Source organism: Peromyscus leucopus, chromosome X (assembly GCF_004664715.2).
Source record: "Peromyscus leucopus breed LL Stock chromosome X, UCI_PerLeu_2.1, whole genome shotgun sequence".
NCBI classification, from domain to species: Eukaryota; Metazoa; Chordata; class Mammalia; order Rodentia; family Cricetidae; genus Peromyscus; species Peromyscus leucopus.
Genome location: NC_051083.1, coordinates 93,183,017 through 93,203,420, shown reverse-complemented (window position 1 = coordinate 93,203,420; position 20,404 = coordinate 93,183,017). Strand labels below are relative to the sequence as shown.

Below are 20,404 nucleotides of genomic sequence, written 5' to 3'. Positions count from 1 at the left end.
TATTAGCTGACCTTACACTCACAAAGAGATCCACCTCCCTCTGCCTTCTTAGTGCTAATATTAAAAGTGTATACCACCATGCCAGGTAAGTTGTTTTTCTTAACACATGAAGTTCACTCATGAAAATATAGTTTGGGACTGATAGAACTGTGTCTTGCACACACCCACTAATTTTTACTTCTTAGAAGTAAAAACTATTTTTTGAAGTGATCACTGTCTTGTGTTATCTACTGAAGTCTTCATATTAACTCTTTAAAAAGTATAAAGTGCTATATAGAATGTATATATATATATATGAAAGTACATATATATATGAAAAGTATAAGATAATGCCATATAGAAAATTGTCTCTATACTTAAATTTATGAACGTTAAACTTTACAGAAGATTCACAGTCCTATGATATGCTGGCCCTGTGTAAAATTAACTAGTGTCTCTAATGATAATATATTGTTTCCTACAAAAAATCCATCACTGAACGTTTGTTCTTGTATAACGTGGTGGTACAAGTCTTTAATCCCAGCACCCAGGAAGCAGAAGCTCCTGTGTGTTTGTGACCAGCCTTGTCTACATAGTGAATTCCACGCCAGCCAGGTTTACACAGTGAGATCCTGTCTGGAAAACAGTTTGTTCTCTGGCTTTACTCACTTCATTTTCTACTGTCTCATCAATGCTGTTAGTCCATAGAATAGGAAGAAGGATAACTATGTATTTCTTAGGCATTAGGCATCTCTGAGGTACCAAAAGATACAAGAGCCCCTGCATCGCCACTAGAAATGAAGACAGTACTCCTAATTGGCACCCCTTTCAGTTCTCTTCTTCGCTGTCTTCGTTCTTGTAGGGCAAGCAGTGAATTGCTCTCAAGTAGTAGATATGTCTACAGTCATCATTAATGCCTTTCTTACATAATAGTCATGGATTTCTCGTGCCCTTTTCTTAACACATCATAAGACAGCGGCCATACTATTTCATAAGGTCAGTTCACCTCTTTTCCGAGTCATACAGGTTCTTTGCCTGTTTGTTTCTTCTTAGATAAGTCTTTTGGCCTTATAAACAAAGACTTGTACAGGTCTGCGAGTCCCCTGTACTGTGACTGTTCCACAGCGAATCTGTGTAGATAATACAGGAACCTTTAGATCCCCTGAACAGCTGGTGGCTTCAAGAGAAAGTAAACTTTTAGGAGTAAAACTATTGAAAGAAGTAAAAGACAATATATATGAAAGCATTGGAACACTGCCTTGCTTGGAATGTGATCAATACTCAGTAAGAAGTGATTAAATCCAAGTCGGATTAATACTCTTTCATCAGAAACTCTTTATATTTTATTAAACCTGTGAGCATCCCCATTTCCCATTTCCAAATGAAAAAACTGCTAATAATAATAAAAAAAAAATTGAAACAGCATTTTGGTATGTTATCCAGGTTGGTCTCCAACCCCTGGACTCTGCTGGTCTTTTGGCCTTAGTCTCCTAAGTAGCTAGAAATGTTACTGAGCCAGGACCAACTTGAATGCTCCTATATGTGCAGCCTTAAATAATGTAATTATTATTATTTGCTAATCCTACATAGATATGTTATTAGCAGCATCAGGTGTTATTTAGCTCTTGAAAAAGTTTTACTCTCAACAAATCAGATTTTTCAAGGCTGCACATATAGGAGCATTCAAGTTGTTTTCACATCCTTACACTTAAATGATCACTTTTCTTTTACTGACTATATTTGTTTGGCAACTGTAGTGGTTTAAGGCTACTGCAGGAGGATTACAAACGTTATTTGGGCTATTAGAGTATATATTTTGTGAGTGCAGTACCATACTACATCCATTGGGTGGCATAGCTCATCAGCTTTTGTTGGAGATTTTGTATGGGTCTTTGTGGAATGCAAGGTTAGGACTCTAGAGGGCAAGTAAAGTGCTTTGAAAATATATACTCTAATTTATTTCTAGCTACTTAGGAGACTAAGGCCAAAAGACCAGCAGAGTCCAGGGGTTGGAGACCAGCCTGGATAACATACCAAAATGCTGTTTCAATTTTTTTATTATTATTAGCAGTTTTTTCATTTGGAAATGGGAAATGGGGATGCTCACAGGTTTAATAAAATATAAAGAGTTTCTGATGAAAGAGTATTAATGAAGTAATAAGTTTAACCAAGAGTTACAAAAGCATTCCTTCATTATCAGAAACCTAAAATATAATAAGAGTCTTTGAGTTTTGTAGTCCTGCCCATTAACTATGCAAAATAAAGCCTAGTCTGTCCAGGAAACCTTTAAGAAGTCATTCTGGGATAGGTTAGAAGGGTCCTCCATGAAAGTCATTGGAAATGACTTTATGAGTCCTCCACATCTAACAAGGGGAGATTGGAATTACAACACAATGAAGAATAGATTCAGCTAGGATGTAAGCTGTCAGTCATAACCTTTTATGGGAAAACAGCTTGTTTCTATAAAGAAAGTAATTTACTTCTGTTCATTCATTCTACATAAATTTGGGTGTTCTGTGAAAGGTAGTCTTTTACAGTAATAAGGGATCCAAGATGGTGGAATAATCAGTGTTGTATGTAAATATCTCCAGTGCATACAAACTTCCTTACAAATGGTACAAACTAAGGTTTAAAATAGCCATAAGTGTTATCAGCAAAGGAAAGAATTAGTAATTGTAGTTTATTTATATATTTTGAATAAATTATGCCAAAAGTTGATGAGTTTGTATTTTAAAAGAATTTCTTAAAAGATGCTTCTGTTGCCTAGGAAAACTGGTTTCACATGGGAGGAGCAAGCCTCTGACTGCTTCATTTACCCCAGTTTTATATTGTAGAAGGTATATTATAGATAAACCCAAAAGTACTGGGTCTCTCTTCTCCCATCCAGCTTCATCTTCCCCAACTTTTAGGGTGGAGGCACTCACAAATATAGGATAGAGTAGTTTCTTTAATTTTGCCAAACAAATAGACTAGATATTGTAACTGTAACTCTTGCTTGTTAACTTTTCTATTTTATGTAATTTTACCATGGTAAAGCTAAAACCTTCTGCCAGGCAGTGGTGGTGCATGCCTTTAATCCCAGCACTCAGGAGGCAGAGCCAGGCAGATCTCTGTGAGTTCAAGGCCAACCTGGTCTAGAGAGCAAGATCCAGGACAGGTACCAAAACTACATGGAGAAACCCTGTCTTGAAAACAAACAAACAAACAAACAAACAAACCAAAAACAATTAAAACCTTCCTTTTTGATTAGACAGAAAAGGGGAAGTGCTGTAGGATATCGTTCTGTATGTTGCGAATATGTGTTGCTCTGATTGGTTGATAAATAAAATGCTGATTGGCCAGTAGCCAAACAGGAAGTATAGACAGGGCAAGCAGACGAGGAGAATTCTGGGAAGAGGAAGGGCTGAGTCAGGAGTTGCCAGCCAGACACAGAGGAAGCAAGATGACAAGGCAGAACTGAGAAAAGGTACCAAGCCACGTGGCTAAATATAGATAAGAATTATGGGTTAATTTAAGTGTAAGAGCTAGTCAGTAATAAGCTTGAGCTAACGGCTGAGCAATTATAATTAATATAAGCCTCTGAATGATTATTTTATAAGCAGCTGAAGGACTGAGGAGCCAGGCAGGACTGGAGAAACCTTCCTACTACAAATATATTCAAAGACCTAAGGGAAACAATGGATAAAGCATTTAGGCAGGAATAGAGACAGTGTTTCATCAAGTATCAGTTAGTAATAAAAGAACAAGACTATTTTTAAAATAACCACATGGAAATTCTGTATGTAAAAAGTACAAGAACAGGCATGAAAATTACTCCAAAAACGACTCAACAACATACATTAAGAGTAAGAAGAATACAAATTATGAAAATTGAAAAGTTCAGTTATATATTAGTCAATCAGAAGAACATAGACAAAAGTGAAAATGGAGAAAGCTTCAGAGACACGTACACTAACTATCCATAATATCACATGAAGAAGAGACGTAGAAAAGGTATTTTCAAATAATGGCTGAAAACTTTCCAGATTTGATGAATGGCATTAGCCTGGACACATAAGTGCAATAAACTCAAAATACATAAGTGTCTAGTCACATAATAAAGAAAATACTAAAAGCCAGAGGCAAAGGGAAAAATCTCTAAAGCAGAGAGTAAAAGTGAATGGCCTTGTGCTAGCAGGTCTCATTAAGATTAACAGTTTCGCATAAAAATCAATGGAGATCAGAAGGTACTAGGATGCTACTGTGACTTGGATATAGTTTGGCCCCAGCAAAATTTGGGTTGACATTTAATTGCCAGTGTCCCAGTATTCATCAGACCATTAAGAGGTGTTAGAATTCTGAAGATTTCTCTCTTCTGCATGCTCTTCTGCTTTCTTCCATAAGTCAGGCTGCAGTGAGACTTTCTCCAGAAGCTAACTAAATCAGCCACCTGATTTTGACAGCATCCAGAGCTATGAACCAAAATAATTACTCCCTTCCTTATAAGTTACCTAGTCTTGGGTATTCTTTTATAACAATATGAAACAGACTAAACAAAAAGGAAGTATTTAAAATACTAGAAAAAAAGCCGGGCGGTGGTGGCACATGCCTTTAATCCTAGCACTCAGGAGGCAGAGGCAGGCAGATCTCTGTGAGTTCGAGGCCAGCCTGGACTACAGAGTGAGTTCCAGAAAAGGCACAAAGCTACACACAGAAACCCTGTCTCGAAAAGCCAAAGAAAGAAAGAAAGAAAGGAAGGAAGGAAGAAAGGAAGAAAGAAAATACTAGAAAAAAGACTGTCAACCAAAAACTTAATTCCAATAAAATTATCTTTGAGAGATTAAATGTGATAAATTTATTCTTTGGTGTATAAATTTATACATCAAAGCTATAGGAATGTACTGCTAGCAGACCTGTCGTATAAGAAATACTAAAGGATGTTTAGCAGGGCAAGGGCTGTCTTTCAGTAATTTATTATGAAATTATTCGGTAATCTAAATGCTAATAAAAATAATTGTGTAATGAATTATAAAACAATATAATATCACTCTTCATTCTACTGACCAATTTAAGGAATAATTACTTAAAACATTTATCTGTTTTTCGAGACAGGCTTTTCTCTGTGTAGCCCTGGCTGTCCTGGAACTCACATTAGATTTCCTTTAAAAGTCTAGATATGCAAGCTACAGGAGACACTTTAGATTCGAATCTACAACTGAATCAAAAGTAAAGGACAGAAAATGGCATTCCATATAAACAGCAACTTAAGAGAGCTAGCAAGTATTTCTAACACTAGATAAAATATGTTTTAATGCCAAATGTGGTGTTCTTACACCTGTAATCCTAGCACTCAGGAGGATGAGGCAGGAGAATCCTTGTCACTTTGAAGTCAGCCTGGGTTACAAAGCAAGACAGTCTAAAGTTATGTGCATTAAAACAAAAATATTCTAGATATAAAAAGAGACATTTCAGGGTTGGGGATTTAGCTCAGTGGTAGAGTGCTTGCTAGAAGGCCCTGGGTTCAGTCCTCAGCTCTGGAAAAAAAAAAAAAAAAAAAAAAAAAAAAGAGACATTTAATAATGAAAAAGTCCACAGGGAAGGCATAATAAGAAAACCACTAAGGGCCAGGCAGTGGTGGCACACGCCTTTAATCCCAGCACTCAGGAGGCAGAGGCAGGGGAATCTCTGTGAGTTCAAGGCCAGCCTGGACTACAAAAGTGAGTTCCAAGAAAGGCACAAAGCTGCATAGAAAAAGCTGTCTTAAAAAAGAAAAAAAAATCACTAAGCCTAATCAAACAGAAGGAAAAAAATGACTAAAGTGGAAATGAAATGGAGCAAAACAATAGAGAAAGATCAGCAAGACCAAAATTTATGTTTTTAAAAGAACCACAAAATTTAAGAAAAAAGCAAAGCAACTATATTTATGATAACTTCAAAAATATTTAGAATAAATTTAACAGACTTGGTACAAATTATCTGTACACTAGAAAAGAAACAAAAAACCAAAATATTGTTGGATTAAAAGCAACCTAAATGAATAGAAAGACATCTGTTTGTTACTTAAAAAAAATTGCAGTAGTCTCAAACTGGTCTACAGATTCAGTATAAACTTTTCCAGAACAGCAGATGCCTCTGTTGCAGTAATCAACAGTGTCATCCTAAAATTCACATGGAAATGCTGGGAACGTAGAATCAGTCCAACAATCTTGAAAGAGAAGGAAGTTGGAGTCTCACTCACCTTTAATAATCCACAGTAGTCAAGACAGTGTGGTAGTGGTAAAAGATTAGACACACACATCAATGGAAAAGAAAATAAAAACGTACCTTTACATTTATGCTTGATAGATTGGAATGCAACAAAATGAAGGTGAATCCCTACCCTGCACTATACACATTTAACTCAAAATGGCTTTCAGATCTAAGTGTAACAGCTAAGTGTAAAATCTTTAAAATAAAGGAGTAAGGTTTTATAACCCTGAAGTAGGCTATAGTTTCTTGGATATAACACCAAAACCAGAAGGAATGATGAGAAATAGTTCAGTTGATAAGTGTAAAAATCAAGAGATTTGAGAAGCTGCAGAGGTGGCTAAGTGATTAAGAGCATTTGCTGCTCTTCCAAAGAACCCAAGTTCAGGTCCCAGCACCCACAACCACCTACAACTCCAGTTCCAGTAGATCTAAAACCGTCTTGTGGCCTTTGCAGGTACTAGGCGCACACACACAGTGCATGTACATACATACACGCAGGCAAATAATCATACATGAATAAAAATAAATAATATATCTTTAAAAACAAAATGAGCCAGACAATGGTGGTGCACACCTTTAATCCCAGCACTTGGAAGGCAGAGGCAGGTGGATCTCTATGAGTTCGAGGCCAGCCTGATCTACAAAGTGATTTCCAGGACAGCCAAGGCTGTTGTTACACAAATAAACACTGTCTCAAAAACGAACAAACAAGCAAAAGAGCTGCAAAGAACCTTGACAACAAGGTAATGAGAGACTGATGCAGAAGAATTGGAATTTCAAGGCTAGCTTGAGTTGTAGTGAAACCCTGTCTCCAAAAATAATAGCAGCAGCGACAACAACCAGGAGAGTAAAACCAACTCCCCATAGAATTGAGGAAAAGCACTTTCGAAAATTTGTATGCGATAAAGAGTTGGAACCTATTACAATTCACTAATAAAACAGCTTAATGGGGCAGCAAAGATCCACAGATGACTAATAAGCAAATGAAAGAAAGCTTATTATCAGTTACCATCAAAGCTATGCAAATCAAAATCAAAATGAGCTTTTACTGCACTACCACTAAGATGGCTATCTCCAAAAGGTAGATAATACATGTTGGTGATGATGTGGCACAAGCAGAACCCTCATGTATTGATATAAATGCAAAATATTGCAGTTGCTTCAGTGGAAGAGTATGAAAGTGCTACAGATTGTTCAAATAGTTTATGAGCCAGTAATTCCACTTCAAAATATATATTCTAGAAAAGTGAAAATGTGTCTTCATACGGAAACTATACACGTGTTCCTAGCAGCATTGTTTACAGTAGACAGGTAAAAGAAGCTGAAGGTTCCATCAGCTGAGTAGTTACTACAAGATATATAATATCCTCTTCAATTTCTCTTCACTGCCTGACAGTTTGTATTATTAGTATGTGTCTTTCACTTCCTTGGACTTATTCCAAGGTATTTTAATTTTCTGAGGCTATTGTGAATGGGATTGTTTCCCTTATTTCCTTCTGAATATGTTTGTTGTTTATACATAGAAAGGTTGCTCTCTGTTTCTCTGTCTCTCTGTCTCTCTCTTTCTGTGTGTGTGTGAGAGAGGGGGGGAGAGAGGGAGAGAAAAAGGGGGAGTACTAATTTTGTTTCTTGCTACTTTGCTGAATATATTTATCAGATGTAGGAAATTTGTGATTGAATCTTTGATATGTTGAGATGTGGACTTTGAATCCCTAAATTCTCTGGGAATTGTATCGTGAAGGGATGTTGGGTTTTGTCAACGGTCTTTTTTGTATCTAGTGACATGCTCCTGTTTTCTTTAATTATACGATCCCTGGTAAGTCAGCTACACTCCAGGGTAGACCCGCTCCTAAGACTAGTCTAGTCTAGTAATACAAACTGGAATTGGTGGGGGCAAAACACAAAAAGAAGACTCAACATTGGATAGCTAAGGAAGAGAGGAAGGATAGAGTAGATATGGGAGGAGTTGGGGAGGAAATATGATCAAAGTACATTTTATGATAATCTCAAAGAAAAAATAAAATATTTAAAATTAAAAAGTCATACAATAGAATATTGCTCAGCCATATAAAGAACTTATAATAATAAACTTTTTGTTACTATAATGAAATGCCATAGACTGTGTAACTCTATGAAAAATCAGATATATTTAATTTAGTTCTGGAAGCATAGAGCATATCAGGAGCTCTGGAGAAGGAAGGCCTTCCTGCTGGCAGAGTGCTGTGGTGGTGCAAGGCATCACATGGCAAGAGACAGGGAGCAAACATCTGTGTCTGCATCTGTGTCCTCTACATTGTCGGTCTCTTTCCCTCTCCACTGTCCTCCTCTTCTCTCTCCCTTGATTTTTGTTTCTCCTTCTCCTTTTGATGACCCTCATCAGGAATCATTGGGCGTTTTCCCCAGTGGCTTTATCTAACCCTAATCACCTCCCAAAGAACCTACCTCTAAACATACTTGAATTAAGTTTCCATATTTTGCATCTCACAAGGGCAATTAGCTTTTTACATGTAAATTATTGGGGTGATACTCAACCATTTCAACACTAGAGAGACAGTAATATGCTGATACAACTTGGATAAATATTGGAAACATGCTAAATAAAAGAGACCGGTTATGAAAAGCCAGGCTTGTTATCCCAGCTGCTCCAAAGTCTGACGCAGAGAACTGCTGTTGATGGGCATGTGTACTCTAACTGGGTAAATGCACAGCATTTTAAGGAGGTTATCACCAATAAGTACATACATACTGTACAGAAGCCACAGTTTTGATTCATATTTTTGCCTATTATGGTGTCTTAAACAGAGACAAAAGCATGAGAATGAATGTTGAAAAACTAAAATATTTTTGTTTCAATATAGTCTTCGGCGTGTTGTTTGTGAAATGCTCAACTCACAGTCAAATAGAGAAAAGTGCTTCAGGAAGCGTTTGGAAGTAACAGAAGGAAGGTATTGTCAGAAAATGTAAACTACTTAGAAGATAATGTAAAATGTAAAGTAAAAACAAATAATGTGACAAAAAGAAAAAATGAGAAGAAAACAATGTCGTTGAAATCCTAGCATATAAAGCCTACAAATTTTGGTAATCTTTACCAAAGGAGTGGGTATAGGTACCATTATGAGATTCGATTCCTAGAGAAAACAACCAGAGTTTCTGGAGAAATGTAGAACAAACAAAAGAAATCCATAGTTGTATTTTTTGTTGTTTTTTCTGTGTAGCCCTGGCTGTCCTGAAACTCACTCTGTAGACCAGGCTGGCCTCAAACTCAGAGATAGATTCACCTGCCTCTGCCTCCGGAGTGCCGGGGTTAAAGGCCTGTGTTAATACCAACTGGCATGATAATCCTATTTTTATTTACACTTGCATGAAAATTTTGTCCGTTTCTACCACAATTAAGTGCTCTCTGTCAAGGAGGTTCCAATTCTGTACTCAAGTAGAGTGTGCACACATACATGGACACACATATCCCATAGATGGTAGTGCATGTTATAAAAGAATGTTAAAATTGTTACAAGAGGTCCTGGGGAGACAGCTCAGTTGATAAAAAGTGCTTACTACCCAAGCACAGAGACCCAAGTTCCATCCATAGCACCCACATAACAAGCCAGATTCAGCAATGCATGCTTGTAATCCCATCACTGGGAAAACAGACAGAAGAGTCCCTGGGGACCCATTCTCTAGCTAACCTTACCCCAGTCCCCAGTGAGAGACCCTGTCTCAAAAAAAAAGCAAGGTAGATAACTCTTATGGAACTATCCCTGATGTTAACTTCTGGCCTACACACACACACACACACACACACACACACACACACACACACACACACACACAACTACAAACATACAAAGTAGCTCTCAAGCAGAATTTCAGTGTGCAGTGTCAGAAAAGAGAAGGTTGTTGTGGTCAAATGGTCACAATAAGAAATCACCCAGCAATTCAGTTTGTTTAGTGTTTATGAAGGAAGTAATGGAAGATAAAGTTAGGGCCAAATTATAAACCCCAGCTCCACTTAGCAACTGCAGGCAGTCGATTATAACCTCTTCCTGATTGGCCCTTAAAAGCAGTTAAGATAATATTACCATCTGCCCTCCAACTGAGAGAATCAGATAAGGCTTCACACACTGCCTAGCAAAGAGGTTCCTTGTGTTTTGGCATGAGAAGGCTTGATTGTCCAGTTAACACATTTAAATTTTTATGTTATAGGGAGCAACACATAAAAATTTTTAAAAAGGAATTGCATAAGCTGAAGCTGGGCTTTAGGAAATTAACTTAGTGGATGAGCTGGGGGGAAAACAGGTCACAGGAAGCCATTGCAACAATCCAGAGCGGTAAGGATAGCCTCAGCCAGTGTGTTGGTAGTGTAAGTCACCAAATAAAACCGCAAAAATTGCCGACAGTTTGATGATGTTGACACCAGTAAGAAGCGGGAGAGAAGAAACATGTTTGAAGGAAACAGTCGGTTTCTTACACACTGAGTTAGAGATACCATTGGGACCTCCAGGAAGAAAGGTGTGCTAAGCAGTCCTAAAGTCAGTATTGGGGGTTAGGACTTAGGAGAACGTGGGAGGTGTGTCCTCCCATCGGTTGGGGCCAACATGTCTGAAATTGCTAAAAGGAAGGATCAGAGTCGAAAGTGGAAATAGTTACGAACAGAGCCCTTAGAATTGGGCAAATGAAGATCAGGCACATAATACAACTTTTAATTTACCTTTCATAAAACTTATTTTGTCTTTGTCTGTCTGTCTCTGTCTGTCTGTCTGCCTGTCTGTCTGTTTGTTTGTTTGTTTGTTTTAGACAGCTTCAGTCTGTAGCCCTCCCTGACGGGCCTGTAGCCCAGGCTGGCTTCTAAGTTGTATCAGTCTTCCTGCCTCGGCTTCCCAAGTGTCGTGATTACAGGCATGCACCAATATGTCCAGCTTTCCTTTCTGTGTAGTATTTCATACAAACTGCTACAGGATAACACAAGAGCTGTTGAGATGGCAGGCCAGTTTGGGTTCTGAAAATCCCATAGAGCATTATGAGAAGTTAAGATTGAGATGTCTCACAGTTGTTCTCGGAAACCACAGAGATAGGGGCAGCCTTGAGGTCCTCGGAGGGGCCTAATTATATGCCTGATCGTTTCTCACTAAAAGTTCAACAGCTGATTTTTACCTTGGCATCTCTTGGTCACCTGGAGAGAGGACAATTCCAAGAATGAAGGTGGCATTCCAGTCCTTCTGCCTATTGAAAATCACTATGGATTTCTCTGGCACCAGCTGTTTTGATAGGTTCTTCACCCATTAGTGCTTGTAGCAGCCAGAAAAGGAAGGGGACTTGAGACCATGATCCTGGGTTTCTCTGAAGATCAAAGGGAGCTCCAGTTTGTGCCTGACCCAGTGAAGTTGTTGATCATACTGGGGAAATGACTTGAACTGGCAGCTTTACTTTCTTTGTTTCTAACTAGGGCCTTGTGTTTTAATTAACTTTTACAAGTGAATAATGGGCAATAGCCATAATCCACTGGGCTGGCAAGGAATTGTATGGAGTTCTATTGCAATATAAAAATGTGTTAAGTCTTTGGTACCGGAGGGTTGTGATACTTTAAAATTAACGAGCTGGCTTTGCTCTCTGCATACACTGCTAGGCTTTTTTATGGCCCTTTATCCCATTCTGTGTTAAGTGTGTGTGTGTGTGTGTGTGTGTGTGTGTGTGTGTGTGTGTGTGTGTACAGTTTTTGTGTCTTCCTCTATTTGCTTTTAGGAAGCTTCACAGTTAGGCTGGTTTCAAATTCATTTTTAAAACCTTTTACCAAGGTCAGCCTCCTCATGTTTTATTCCTAAGCTGACCCTTAACACCTATCAAGTTCATTTCTCCCTTACTGCCAGTTGCCAATTTAATCAGTTGCACAAGTGAAGGGCTCGAGGCTTGGGGTGGGGGAGCTGAGTTGTTGGACTACTTTGTTAATTTAACAAAATTCGTTAGACTGGGTAACTTTACAAGAAAACATGTTTGTTCAGTTCACAGGTCTAGAGATTCAAGGGCACAGCATGGCCCTGCTATCATCTCGGCTCTGGTGAAAGCCTGATGGTGGGTGGGATCACAATGTTAGGGTTGTGTGTGAGAGAAAGCCATTATGTTTTTTATAGTCTCTGAATCTCCTGAGAACTAACTCGGGGTCCCATGAGTGTTGCTTTAATCCCTTCTGAGGAAAACACCCCCCAGTGGCCTAACAACCTTCCATAAGGGGGCTTCCTCTTAAAAGTCGCGCATTCCCTGTTAACATTGCCATGCTAGGGACAGCTTTCAGCACACTCTCAGGGAAGACATCATATCACAGCCATGGCAGTAAAGAGTCCTAACCTGAAAGAATATGTGCCTTGAGGGGGGACTTTGTAGAATAAGGATATTCTTAACCTGTCCTGTGACAGCTTACAATTCGATTTCTTCTTTTTGCAGTAAGTACAAATTGATGCTCGGTGAGGAGCCTGTGGAGAAACGAAGGAGGCTCCAGAATGAGATGACGCCATCTCCTATAGATTACTCCATGTCCAGTCCTTACAGGAGGGCAGAAGCAGCTGCGGCCTACCCAGAAGGAGACAACAGCCAAGATCAATCCAGTTCTGAGAGAAGCACACCACCATACCTCCTACCAGAATACCCAGAAGCAAACAAGAATATAGAGCAGAACCGGGAAGCTCCAGCACTTGGTCCAGGGGCCCAGGGCCAAGACCAGGAGTCCCTGCTTCCTGAAGAGCTAGAAGATCAGATGCCAAGATTGGTAGCAGAAGAATCTAACAGAAGTAGCGAGAACATAAACAAAGAAGTGAATAAAGGGCCTTTTGTAGCTGTAGTCGGTGTTGCAAAGGGACTTACAGATTCAGGAGCTCCCATCCAGCTAATCCCTTTTAACAGGGAGGAGTTTGTAGGGAGAAGAAAGGCAGCAGGATCCTGGAACCGGAATCCTTATTCTTCTGGGGCCCCTGCCGCAGCCGCTGCAGGGAAAGGAAAAGGCTGCCAGGAAAGTGGAGGGCGCAACATGCCAAAGATCAAGAACCAGAAAGAATTGGAGGAATTGAAGAGAACCACGGAAAAACTGGAGCGTGTTCTGGCTGAAAGGAATTTGTTCCAGCAAAAGGTTTGGGCAATGCATTACCACTAGGGATAAGACAAGGTCATTGTAACCAAGGGACTAGGGCAGTGGTTCTCAGCCTTCTTAATGCTGTGACCCTTTAATACAGTTCCTCATGTTGTGGGGACCCCCAACCATAAAATTATTTTGTTGTTACTTCATAACTGCAAATTTGCTATTGTTATGAATCATAATATGAAGACCCATGTTTTCTAATGGTCTTAGACAACCCCTGTGAAAGGGTCATTTGAAATCCTGATGGCTTTTGACCCACAGGTTGAGAACCACTGGACTGGGGTGTTGATATGTTGGTGATTTCTTTCATACTCTGAAGCTTTTAAACAAAATATGTTATTAAACCAGTCTGTGGTTTAAACTATGTCCTAGATTGTGTGGCCCTAATGGGCTTTCCCTCTGTATTTTAGGTTTGACAAGAGATTTGCATAAGTATAATAATGCATTACAAATAATGGGACCACAGGGTAGATTTTGTAGGAATGTTTTGGGATACTCTAGCTTTTGGTGTATGGGTCACTGACTTTCTCTTTCTTGGACTGCAGGTAGAGGAGCTGGAACAGGAGAAGAATCATTGGCATTCTGAATTTAAGAAAGTTCAACATGAATTGGTGACCTATAGCACCCAGGAGACAGAAGGCTTGTACTGGAGCAAGAAGCATATGGGTTATCGCCAAGCTGAATTCCAGGTTCTGAAAGCCGAACTAGAAAGAACCAAAGAAGAGAAGCAGGAGCTAAAAGAGAAACTGAAAGAGACAGAGACACACCTGGAAGTACTGCAGAAGGCCCAGGTCTCCTGCCGGAAGCCAGAGGGAGATGACCTAGACAGGTTAATTACTAGGGTTTAGTTATCAGCTTGTGAGTACTAATGGGAATTTTCTGCTAAGGACCCCCCTCCCCCCGCCAGTTACTGGTCATAGACAAGGGAGAAAGTCTTAATTCATTGACCACCACGGATTGAGTAATTATTTCTTAGAAAGCTGCAGCCAGTCTCCCTGTGTGTGATGGCATGGTGCTTTCTGTCTTCTTTCTACCTAACAGAGACATAATTGTTAAGAAATGTAGGCCCGTTTTGAAGGGACTTCATTTTATTCTGTTGGCTAATGACTTCATGTCATCTCTTCTCCTGCCCCCTCACTCCATCATACAGGGCTTTGGCAAAGCTTACGCGGCTACGTATCCACGTCAGCTATCTCCTTACTTCTGTCCTCCCTCACTTGGAGCTTCGTGAGATCGGGTATGACTCAGAACAAGTGGATGGGATCCTGTACACGGTGCTGGAGGCAAATCACATACTGGATTGAGCACCAGACTATATATCCTCTCCTCGCTTTCTCTTCTCTGTTCTGCCTGTGTGCTGTATGCCCTCCCTTGTCTCGCTCCTCCTTTCTTTCCCTCCCCCAGCCTTTTTTTCTTTTTCACCTGTATGCCTTATATCGAGAATCTTTAAATAAGTCCTGGTTCTTAATCAGTGTGCTTTACATTCAGAGTGGGTGCGGAGAAAGAGGCCCGTTAAATAGCCGTTTAAGAGTCCAGGAAAAGAAAAAGCAATAGTCACCAAGTTAGGTGACCTGAAAGCTCTAGTTTTCATGATCTAGATACTTGGCCTGTTTCATGTTCTGATAGTGGTTCGTGTTCACTTAGGATAAATGGGTCAGCAAATGTTGGGTCCAATGTACCTGGTGGGATAAATCAGGCTTTCAGCCCTGCCAAGGTTGAAACAGTCTAGTTGGAAGCACAAGTCACAGCAAGTTAACTAATGATCCAAAGGAGGGTATAGTGTGTGTGCGTGGTGGAAAGATGACAGAGAAGATGAAGAAGAGCAATGTAAAGGAAGGCAGTGCACCATAAGTGGGACCTAAACGAAGCATCAAAAGAGTGAGCACGACAACACTCTGAATCATGCTTGTTGCCTAACTGGTAGGATTATGGTTGATAGTTTTTCTCCTTCCTATCTTCTTGCCCTTTTCAAATTTTCTATAGCATTCTTGTTATTCTTCTTACATTGGAAAATAAATTGTTTTGAAAGCTAATAAGTAGGCTTGAATCTGGGTGTCAAATGAGATGTTTATGAAAGTATAAAGTCATTTTACACTTATAATTTATGTTGAGTTTAACATTACCTCTGGGGAGACAGCATAAACAAATGTGCAAAAAAAATCCAGAATGTGAAAAATGTGTTTGGTAAGAGTAATAGGTTCATGTAAAAGGAACCCACCAACGAACTCACCAATTCTCCGTGGCATTTTTATTTTAATAACAGATATGTGAAAATAAATATATAAGGATCAAAATTTTGTATGTATCATCACATTATTACATTTTAGATATCAGGGGAAATATTTTAGAATAGAAAGATTTAGTTGCCATCCCTTGTAATATACCTACATACTTTCTAGGCTATATAGAATAAGATGTAGACCTCAGAGTACAGAAATATACAGTACAACTTATACTCATGCAAAGATAGTTTTATGAATCCATTGCTTTATTATATTTATGTAGTATAAAGTCTCCAAAGAGTTAAAGGTACTCCTGAAAGGTTGCTGTACAGTAAATATATATATATATATATATATATATATATATATATATGCCTATGTATACCTCTGTATATGTGTGTCTCAGCATTGAAAACTAGGAAGTAGAGGAGATGAATAATAAAAGGAAGGTGGAATCCATCAGCAGTAAAAGGATTCTGTAGTACAGACAAAACACTTTGGATAGTGATTCTGTTTTCCTCAGTAAATTTACTGCAGAAGCCTGTCCCAAGAATACTTTACCTCCTTTGAAGGGAAGCCCATCATAAATAGATATTCCTGTGAGTCTGTGGAGAATATGAGGAGGCCATAGCCAGGCTTCACCATTAGATTGGTACTTAAACATACCCCTGCTCCTGCCACTCTACTTCACCCCAGCTTTAGCACGCTGCATGATTAACTTCCATGTTCGACATTTGCATCAGTCTATCCAAGGCCTCGGTTGTCTAAATGGGGTTATGAACAAGGGAAGGATAACACATGCAGTTATTTTCTCAGTGATACTTGTTGGTCAGATGGGGACTGGGAGCGGTGAGACTTTTGCACAGATAAGAATAATGTGAATGGGAGCCCAGGAGAGGAGGAATTTCAGTGAATGGAAAGTTTAGTCTGTATAGCTATTTGTTGGATGAGTGGGGGAGGCAGATACTTGAGCTCTAGAGGGGAAGAAAGATTGGAATCTTAACTCATCTTTACCCGTGTTTCCTGTCTGCACAAACTCCCTGGTTTATGTGCTGTCAGCCTGTGGATTTGAACCCCTACTGCTTCTTCCAGCAACACTAACCTGTGGTAGTCTATCCACTCCAGTAACAGAGCTAGTGCTTTGTTACCTGTTTACCCTGACACCACATACAGACACCTAGGTTCAAGTTCCAGCCTTTTACAGATGTCCCCCAAGACCGCCCGCCTGCCTATGCTTTGTTCCCGCAGCCTTTCATCATTTGCACTGCTCTAGCTCACTTGGTCTACTGGGAACATGGCAAGCTGTCCGCCAACCTCAGAGGCTACACTGGTACTCTGCCCTCTGATACATTCTTTAACCTTCCTGCAATAAAAGGATTCTCTAGTTACAGACAAAACACTATGAAATGTGGCCCACCAGAGATAAATATTCCTGTGAGTCTCGAACTCATGTTAAATACCACTGTGGAAAGACTGGAGTGTTGCCCATCCTTACCGGAAGCCATTCTAGTATGAAAACAGGTACTAACAGTAAAGAAAACGGGTGCCTCCTCCTGGCTTTCCTCTGAGGTTAACATAAACCTCCTTACAAATGTTTCCCTTCAACTGGCCATAGTTAGCATGTGGGCACTTACTATCTCAATCAATTCTTAATTGGCCTCCCTCGTCTCCTATTCTCATTCCTCAATACACACTTCTTAATATCACTAAATAGCTCTTAACAACGTTATCAGGTCATGTCTCTGCTCAAAGACAGTATTGCTCTCTCTTGCCCACAAACTGTTATCCAAATTCTCTGGCATGGTTCTCAAGCCTGTGTTGTCTGGGGTACTCTCCTCTATACACTCATCTTCCAACAAGCCAAACACAAAGCTCTATTCTACCTGCATGGAAGTCCTTTTCAATTTCTGAATGCATCTTAAGATTTTTGTCCTCTGCCTTTGCTATTCAACTCCTGGAATGTTCTCTTAATCATCTTTCCTTTGGTTAAAATGCCAACTTATTTCGGAAAATTCCTCTAACCCAGGAAAGCATGAAATTTCTCTTTGAATGTTTAAGCCTTGTGTCATTTCTAAGACTTGTATCATAAACTTCCTGATCCTACTTTCCTTATTAGAAAGCTCCAGATTGATATTCAACTGCCTACTTGACATTTACACTTACATATCTCACAGACTTTTCAAGTAAATCATGCTAAAAATAAACAGCGACATACCCCAGGACTTTTCCTCCCCCACAGTTTTCTTCGTGTTAGAAAATGGCACCTCTTCCCACTCAGTTGCTTAAGCTAGAAACCTGGAAGTCATCCTTAATTCCTTTCCTCATTCCCTACATCCAGTCTGTCAACATGTCTGTTGTTTCTATTTCCAAAGCATGATCTTGACTCGACTAGCTTTTGCCACAACCTCAGTCTAAACTCCCATGGCTCCTTTCCTTGGATCACAGCAGCTAACTAGAGACCTTGGATCCTCTCTTGCACTCACAATTGTCTTGTCACTAGAAATGGTATACTTTTAGAAAGTAAAATAAAAATCAAATCATGTGACTCTCTGCTTAAAGGCAGTACCTCACTTCTCATTTCATGTAGAGTAAAACCGACCCCTGTTACAGTGTCTTACGAGACACCTGCCTACCTCTTACATTTGTCTCAGTGATCTTTCATCATTTGCCACTTCACATACGGCCCCTTTCCCTGCATACTTGACTTCTGGCTGAAACATATCAAGCTTTCACTTAAACTCAGAGCCCTCAGACTGTGCCTTCTCCTGAGATGTTCTTTACCCATTCTGTCCAACTGGAGTGCTGTGTTTCCAGTCTTGGCATGATTCACTCTTCTTGATTCTATCTTCTTCCTAGATACGCCTTCCATTTTTTTTCTCTATTTCTACCATATTATCTTCCCACAGTTTCCTTGTTTTGTTTCCAGTTCATAGCAAGCTTGTATACTTAGTCATTCTCATTCATTCAAAAAAAATATTCATTGGGCACCTACTATATGCTGAGTGATAGCCAGTGGTGAATATAACACACATTGTTCGTATACACCTGTTTCAGTAAGTTCTATAAGACCATGCTTGGTTTGCTAACCACTGTATCCTACTGCTTATCATAGTACCTGGGATATAGTAAATAAGCAATAAATGGTTGTTGATGGATGGTTTAATGATGGAATTGTGTTCTGTTCATATCTCCATCTCAGTGATCTAAAACAATGTCCGGTTCATTGAAGAGGGTAAATCAATCGGTATGAGTAAGGTAGATAACCGTCCTGGGCATTAGCCTCTGAACAGGAAAGGCCCACACAGTAGCTGCTGCGGGCTATAGGAGTAGGGGTTGCTGGGAGGAGCCTGGTGTTGCTCTCCAGCAACTCTTCAGTGGAAGTAATTAGAATGAGAAAGAAAAGGGAGATGGGTGTTCTTCACACAAACAATCTACATAAATACTCAGAGAGACAAAATTTAACCAAGAAATGGCTATACAGACCAGATCTTGAAAGTAAGAACTGAACAGAAAAATTTCTAAGAACTCCTCTTCTGTCTTTTCAAGGGTGAGGGCGGTTCATTTCAGCAGTAGAAAGAAGAGTCATTCACGAGCTAAGAACAGAGCAAGTTTCAAGGAAACCAGTTCCAAGCTTGTGTTAGGTCAGTACGTGCTTGTTGTATGAACAAATGGATACCTGGATGATGACCAGACCAGTGATCTTGTGGTGCCAGAGTTTGGGAAGGTTTGTTTGCCCACGGCTGAGGCTTGCACATTGTCTGGCGTAACAATTGAGAAGAAGAGGCTGTAGTCTTAGTTCCCAAGGACAATCTCAAGATAAAACATGCTTTAGAATCCTGTAGTGTGAATTAAAACCCCTTTCTGTAGCACTACATTGGGAGTGAAACATAATAAACAGTCTTCTCTATGTGAGGTCAGGCTAAGGCAAGTACGATTTCCAAGAAAACAGGCATATTTCATGAGGACCACCCTACCTCATGATTTCTATCAGGAACAATGTGCTCTGATTCAGAAGTGTGGGCTGGAGAGATGTGCTCAGTGAGTAAGAAAGCTTGCTGCTCTTGCAGAGCTTCAGTTCCCAGCACCCATACAGGGGATCTCACAACTGCTTACAGCTTTAGCTCCAGGGCATCTGAACCCTCTTCTGGCTCCACAGACACCTGCATGTTCATGTGATACAGGCACACAGATGGAAATCAAATAGATCTTTTGCAAAGTCAGAGTGAGGTGGTTTGTAAGCTCAGCATTCAAGAGGCCGAGGCACAAAGATTCAGAGTCAAGGCCAATGTTGGCTGCACAGTGAGAACATGTCTCAAAAGTCAAGGCACATTTTTGGTTAATAAACTAAATAATTGTACGAACTGACCTGTAAGTCTTGGGCATACAAAAATTAGTTCATAAGTGAGACACGAATAGCAATTTATTTTATTTATTGGTCCTGAATATTGAGGTAGGAGTTTGTGCATGCTAAATATGCATGATACTAGTGAACTATAACCCCCATCCAGTTTTGTAATGAAAAAATAAAAATCTGAAGACAAAAATTTTGTTGCTCAGCATTTTGGTGTGAATTGCCATAAACTACATTACTTTTCGATAACGTAGTACAAATGTTTTGGTTGCTTTCTACATGTCAAACACATTCCACACATCTGCCCATTGGGTTCTGAAAGACATAGAAGATAAGGGAAGAATGAGAAAAAGTGCCCAGCTCCCCGAGTCTACTCATCCAGATGGGCCCTGAAATCCTAAAGCATTGGAAGGTGCAATATGAGGAAAGCATTTTCCAGTTATGGGGAATAGTATAAATTATGGTAGCAGAAATATAGGAAGACATGGGTTAAGCACAAGGGTT

General features: G+C 39.7%; 1 protein-coding gene across 2 annotated transcripts in view; it reads left to right on the top strand.

Annotated features, from left to right (window-relative positions):
- Positions 1-15,853, top strand: part of Morc4 (MORC family CW-type zinc finger 4) — a 55,560-nt gene extending 39,707 nt beyond the window's left edge. Inside the window, exons 15-18 of one of the 2 annotated variants that reach the window (XM_028895125.2) lie at positions 9,066-9,152; positions 12,640-13,318; positions 13,873-14,156; positions 14,478-15,853. In XM_028895125.2, the coding sequence (XP_028750958.1) occupies positions 9,066-9,152; positions 12,640-13,318; positions 13,873-14,156; positions 14,478-14,631 (1,204 nt within the window). In that variant the 3' untranslated portion in view covers positions 14,632-15,853. The remainder of the gene's footprint in view (positions 1-9,065; positions 9,153-12,639; positions 13,319-13,872; positions 14,157-14,477) is intronic. The other variant, XM_028895126.2, reaches the window with a different exon arrangement.
- The last annotated feature ends 4,551 nt before the right edge of the window (positions 15,854-20,404 follow it).